Here is a 6539-nt window from a genome sequence, read left to right as displayed (position 1 = left end):
AAAGGAAGTGTTGGAGCTAGTCTATTTCCAACAGGTAAAAGGGAGCATTGAGACATTCTTATTTCCAACAGGTAAAGGTAGGCATTGGAAAATGATTATTTCTTATGGATGAAAAGAAGTGTCAGAATTAGCTTGTTTCTAGTGGGTAATAGGGAGTGCTTGAAGAATATCTCATTTGCTTACCCACATTGGAAAACTTCAAGTAATGGGCTTGGACCTTGATGCTCCCAAGTAGCTAGCCCAAAATCTCCATTATCCAAGAGCTTTCGTGGGCCTTGTGGATCTCCATAACCTTCCACGCCACAATCCCTCGTACAAGCCTCGTAAACCACATCACTTGGGTTCATGTGAGCTTGGTAAGTGATTGGCATAGGAAAAATGTATTATTGGTTTGACATGGCATGTACACTATTTCTATATTTATTTAATAAATTAATTCCCAAAATACAGTTTGGATTAACGCATGACTAACATTATATGTTATATTTGGTTTAAAATGTTTTTGGACTTCCCGTGACTTTTTTGGGCCTTAACACTCTTATATCCACACAAAAAAAAAAAAACCTGATTAAAAATAAAAAGAAAATGAAAGAAAAGAGAAAAAATAAAAAAAAATAAAAACCGTTGAATTCCCTCCTCACATCGGGTGTTCACACCAGCATCCTCTGAGTCTCCGCCTGTCTGTCTTTTTCTCTCCCGTCTTTGGGAGTTCCGCTCTTCTCCCACAAAAATACACCAAAAATTCTCTCTCCCTCTCTCATCACCCCACTTCCCAATTCCAATTCTCATTCATTTCCGTCTCTCATTCTCTCTCTAACAAGTGAGAAACAATGGAGAGCTTTGCCCTCCACTCTCTCTCCACCTCCTCCTTCTCTCTCTCCACTCGCGCTTCCCTCTTCCGCCGCTCAAACCCCATTCTCAAATCCCCACCCTCCATCTCCAAAAGCCCCAAATCATCTCCCGCCCTCCGATCACCAACCCTCTTTGCCTCCGAACCCATCTCCTTCTCTTCTCCCTCAAAACTCAACAAAACCCACTTCCCAATTCAAGCCTCTCAATCTCCACAGCTCCAAACCACTCTAAAACCACCACCAGAGGCCCCTCAAGGCGCCAAGCCCATCCCCCTCATCATCTCCATCGCCATAGGCCTTGTCGTGCGCTTCTTGGTCCCCAAACCAGTCGAAGTCTCCCCACAAGCCTGGCAATTGCTCGCCATTTTCCTATCCACCATTGCCGGCCTGGTTCTGAGCCCATTGCCCGTCGGCGCTTGGGCCTTTCTCGGCCTCACAACCTCCATTGTCACCGGGACTCTGCCCTTTACGACGGCGTTTAGTGCTTTCACCAGTGAGGTGATCTGGTTGATTGTTATTTCCTTCTTCTTCGCTCGTGGGTTCGTGAAGACCGGCTTGGGAGATCGGATTGCCACTTATTTTGTGAAGTGGTTGGGGAAAAGCACACTGGGTTTGTCTTATGGGTTGACAATAAGCGAGGCACTTATTGCTCCGGCAATGCCGAGTACCACGGCCAGGGCTGGTGGTGTTTTCTTGCCTATTATTAAGTCCTTGTCCCTCTCTGCCGGGAGTAAACCCGATCACCCCTCGAAAAGAAAGCTGGGTTCTTATCTGGTTATGTCTCAATTTCAGGTTTGTGATTTTACTCCCTTGTATTGCTAAATATATTTCACAAAGGATCATATGAATCTGTCTCTGCTTATATGTTTTATAGTTCGTGGGTGTTTCACAAGGATCGTAATTCACGTTTTTTTTTCATTACTTGGTTAGCCCAGTTAATGGTTTGAGGGTATTCTAAGTCAACAAGTTATCAACATTTTAGGTTTAAGTATTATGCTTGCAGTTTACTAAATGAAAGATTTAAGGGAAATGCAGTAGATTGTGCCCTTAGAAGTAGGCCTTAAGTACTCTGTTTACATGATATGTTTAAATGTGCCCCGTAAGCCATATATACCTGTGCAGTTTACTCTGTGCTTCTTCAATGTGATCTCTATCATGTAATGTTGGCCCAAATCCTAGAAGTCATGAAGCATTGCAATAGTTGGAAACCATTGAGTTTGATTGGTTCCTTTTAAGGATACTCACTGAGAATATAAGTTATCTTCATGGTAGAGACTGTAGTCTGTAGCCAAATTGCAAAGAAGACCATAACACTTTGTCTAATTTCTCATTTCCTGCGTCAGTGGATTGTATTAAAATTTAAATATAGATCGTTGAACTAATCAAACTGCAGATTTAAAACTTCTGTATCTTATCTGTGCATTTGGTTATTGCGGTTATCCTGGACTGTGTTTGGAACATGTGGTCTGCTTGAAGAAAGGGCAGGCACTCATGTTTGAAATAAGAGAACCACTGTATCTAAATTACAAGATCTATAGTTTCCTTTCTTTTTTATTAATTCAGCATTAAGTATTAGATATTCTGTCCTTGGATCTATTAGCATGTTTTATTTGTGTCATCATGTGATTATTATGTGACTTATGCATCTGTGTTGTGTGATGCATGACAGTCCGCTGGTAACTCTAGTGCTCTTTTCTTAACGGCTGCAGCGCAAAATCTGTTGTGCCTTAAATTAGCTGAGGAGCTTGGGGTGATAATTTCAAGCCCTTGGGTTTCTTGGTTCAAGGCTGCTAGCTTACCAGCATTTGTTTCGCTTCTAGCTACTCCGCTAGTCTTATACAAGCTATATCCTCCAGAAACCAAAGACACGCCTGATGCCCCTGCCATGGCTACAAAGAAACTCGAGCATATGGGTCCTGTCACGAAACATGAATTCATTATGGTTGGCACAATGCTTCTTGCTGTCTCTTTGTGGGTCTTCGGGTATGTAGCTTTTCTTGCTTAGCACTATTCATTATTAATTTTACATGTCCTTTAGATCATAATTGCATATTCTTTTTTTTGGCAATCTGTTGTATTCTGCACTTAGAATAAGACTTTGCTTGGGATGCTTCCATCGACTTAGTGATTACAAATAATATTCTTTTGTCATATAAGCTCCTTTTTCGGAAACTAACAAGTTGGATTTTCTGGACCTTTATTTCCATGAACTTACTGTGTTCGTTTGTGGTTTCATAAGAGAGCTGATTTTATGAACTTATTCAACAGTGAGAATGAGCTTGTTTTAAGTGTTATAATCGTAATAGTAAAAATTTAATTTCAAAAAACAATATTGTAGGTGTATTAGCTTGTAACAAGAGCTTCAAATTCATGTAGAGATTGTTCATAACCTTTAACTATAATGGAAGATATAAGTTGTCAAAGATGAGGTTACAGCCAAAAAAGACTTGGACCTAACATCCAATTTTGTTTCTTTGTCAAATTGGCTTCAAATAAGCAAAAACTTGTTGAAACTCATGGGTTTTACTCGAGGATGACCAAAAACCATGTCTATAGCCTTGAATTTGTCTTTCAAACAAGAAACCAAAGAAATCTCAAACTTGGAGTTGAAATCCTCAAAATTCTTTGAGACTCGATCATTCTATCAAATAATCACGAAAATTAAAATTAGTTTTAGAAATCCCGTAAGGGGGCCTTTCAATCCTGCAACAACATTTTTCGAAAACAAACAGATTGTTTTGTGCCAAATTGAAAATTCGGGCTCTATCTAATCAATTACTGAATTTGAAACTGTACTTAAAACTGCTAACAAAATCAAACAAAGTGACCAAATTGATAAAATTGAAACCACAGTGTCCGAATGTGATTTTGGGTCTAAACGCAGTGACCGAAGATGTGTTTTACACATTCTTATTTGAATTATAATTTTTCCTCATAAGGTCTCCTTTAGTGCAACATTTTTCAACCCAGCAAGATTTTCTTATACTGATTGTTGACAATAGCAAATCCATTATATAATAGATAAAGACATTTTCTGTTCATGATTTCCCTAAGAATGCATTTTGTCCTACTAGGATTCTGAATCTTCTGATTCACCAACTCTTTTTCTGGTTCTCTTGCAGAGATGCTCTTGGTATAGCAAGTGTTGTAACTGCAATGATTGGCTTATCTATACTCCTTTTGTTAGGAGTCCTTGATTGGGATGACTGCTTAAGTGAAAAATCAGCATGGGATACATTGGCTTGGTTTGCTGTTCTAGTGGGTATGGCTGGCCAATTGACAAACCTTGGTATCGTAAATTGGATGTCTAATAGTGTTGCCAATACCCTCCAGTCTTACTCTTTGAGCTGGCCAGCTGCATTTTGTGTTCTTCAGGCAGCTTACTTCTTCATCCACTACCTGTTTGCAAGTCAAACTGGTCATGTGGGTGCTTTATACTCTGCATTTCTTGCCATGAACTTGGCAGCTGGGGTACCTGGCGTGTTGGCAGCATTGGCTTTAGCTTATAATACAAATCTTTTTGGGGCTTTAACGCATTATAGCAGCGGTCAGGCTGCTGTATACTACGGAGGTATGCTCCCTTCTGACCTCATTTGCTTAACTTCAGAATTTGTTTTCGTAATGAATTGCATTTTTGTAATGTTCAACTGTTCTCCAATAACAGTTACTTCATTCAATCCCCTTTGAAAAAAAACAATAATTGGAAAATTTTATTTTCCCTCTATTTGTTTGACTCTCTCTCTCTCTCTCTCTCTCTCTCTCTCAGCACTCTATGGTCAAGCATGAAAAACATTGAATTGTCTTTAGTAGATTATGTTCTCGGTGATGACTGATAAGATTTTGTTTCTTCTTTCCAACAGCTGGTTATGTTGATCTTCCTGATGTATTCAAAGTGGGCTTTGTGATGGCTATTATTAATGCTCTCATCTGGGCAGTAGTAGGATCGTTCTGGTGTAAATTTTTGGGCCTCTACTGATTTTCATTTTCCATGCAAGAAGATTATTGGTATTCCCTGCGTATTATCTTTTTTTTTTTTTTTTTGGGTCTGAACCCTGCGTATTATCTTGAGGGCAGGAATTGAGACCATCATTTTATCACATACAAGATTTCAAAGCGATTAGTTTATTTTAATTTTAGCTCCACTTTACTTTTGCATAAGTGTAACGACACAAATTGAGAGGTGAATAATTGTTTTGCCGGAAACCTATAAACCATAGGCCCGGCCACAGTTTGAATTATTGTGTAGCCATAGGACCTCTCCTGTATATGAAGCAAAGAGTTCTCTCTTTTGAATGAATTATTATGGTTTATTCCAAGCATCATGCTTATACCCTAGTCTTGTTTCGAATCTAGGGGTGGGCATTCGATCAGAAAAATTTGTGTATCGACTATACCGAACTGACGGTTTGATTAGGGCCGGGCATACCATACTTAATTCACAATCGATTTAATTGGAATAATGGAAAATAGGAGAGGAATAGGAATATTTGAAGATGGTTACCGGTACACACGTTCTTGGAATTGGATGTCCTTATTTACCACGAACAAACATTGTTGGAATTGGATGTAGCTCGCTGTCCATGTACTATGATTAGATCCCAAGATGCACCAAACGTTATCAACTTTGCAAAATATGAAAATAACGCTATTGCTAGTAGAACGTTTAAGCAAACCTGAAGCAATGGCACCTCGGTCATTAGTTTTGGCATCTTCAATTCCAAGAGGAGCAACAAGCAGTAATTATGAATTAGCCTTAGGGATATCGATTTCTTGTCCCCATGAATGTATCCCACAGCAACAATTAGTAACAACGCTCTTGACAAGTGTATATCCAAAATGTAGTTTGCCACTATTATATCTGCTTTTGAAATAACAACTACGATGACATATTTACTTACCATAAATGAAGTAAGGAATTTAGGAACTTAGAAATGGGGGAAGTAAGGAATTGGTACGGAAAAAGTCCAATTAAATTGTTTACTAACCATATGAAAGGGAGAACATAATGAGAATCAGATCAACTATTCCTCCCTAGTTGCCCATCTCCTACTGTCTTGTTTCAATCATGTTCTGAACCCGTGTCTCTCTCTTTTTATATAACTTTAATAATGGATTCCCTCATTTTTCCTGTTTCATTATATTATAATCAGACATGTAGGCCATCTCGTTTTGTCATCTTATCATTATTTTCTGAGTGAGAATCTTTGTTTACCCTACACATTATCTCTTTATATCTTATCATGATTTCCTCTCATCATCCTTTCCAACCTCCATCCCCTTGTCTATATAAGAAGAGTTGCTCTATCCAACCAAACACACAATCTCCTTCAATCTCATTCTCCTTCATACAATGAGCTCACGTGAGAAGGCTATAGCCAGTTCCTTGCTTCGTCATTTCCTTGATGTGGGTTGCAACTGGCTTGGGTGTCGGCTCCACTAAATTCCCTTCCGGACTGCAATATGGTCATATATTTCGCCCGAAAACATAGCTGGGCAAAATTTTAGACTGTTGCTATACATTGGTTGTAGAGCTTTTTGGGCTAAATTCCCAAATATTGAGTTTGGCACCCTATGGTTGGAGATGGCCTTATTATGGAGAAATTTTTTGGTCCGGTGGATTGATGATGTCACCCGTCCAACCACAACGCAAACAAGCGACCCCTGGATTCATGTTCCACATGACCCCAA

The 6539-nt window shown here is 39.2% G+C and overlaps 1 protein-coding gene across 1 annotated transcript; it reads left to right on the top strand.

Annotated features, from left to right (window-relative positions):
- The first annotated feature begins 637 nt into the window (after positions 1–637).
- Positions 638–5167, top strand: LOC110765591 (dicarboxylate transporter 2.1, chloroplastic-like). The gene is made up of 4 exons (XM_021968734.2): positions 638–1643; positions 2521–2834; positions 3974–4422; positions 4712–5167. Exons 1-4 carry the CDS (start codon positions 831–833, stop codon positions 4825–4827), a joined length of 1692 nt encoding a protein of 563 aa, XP_021824426.2. The 5' UTR covers positions 638–830; the 3' UTR covers positions 4828–5167.
- Positions 5168–6539: the final 1372 nt, after the last annotated feature.

The sequence above is a fragment of the Prunus avium genome, chromosome 8, assembly GCF_965620075.1.
Source record: "Prunus avium chromosome 8, drPruAviu1.hap1.1, whole genome shotgun sequence".
NCBI lineage: Eukaryota > Viridiplantae > Streptophyta > Magnoliopsida > Rosales > Rosaceae > Prunus > Prunus avium.
The sequence above is the reverse complement of the archived record's forward strand: the minus strand, read 5'-3'. Positions and strand labels throughout refer to the sequence as shown.

Coding starts and splice junctions, on each gene's coding strand:
- LOC110765591 (XM_021968734.2), top strand. CDS start 831: ATGGAGAGCTTTGCCCTCCACTCTCTCTCCACCTCCTCCTTCTCTCTC. Junction 1,644..2,520: donor TGGTTATGTCTCAATTTCAG/GTTTGTGATTTT, acceptor GATGCATGACAG/TCCGCTGGTAACTCTAGTGC. Junction 2,835..3,973: donor GTCTCTTTGTGGGTCTTCGG/GTATGTAGCTTT, acceptor GTTCTCTTGCAG/AGATGCTCTTGGTATAGCAA.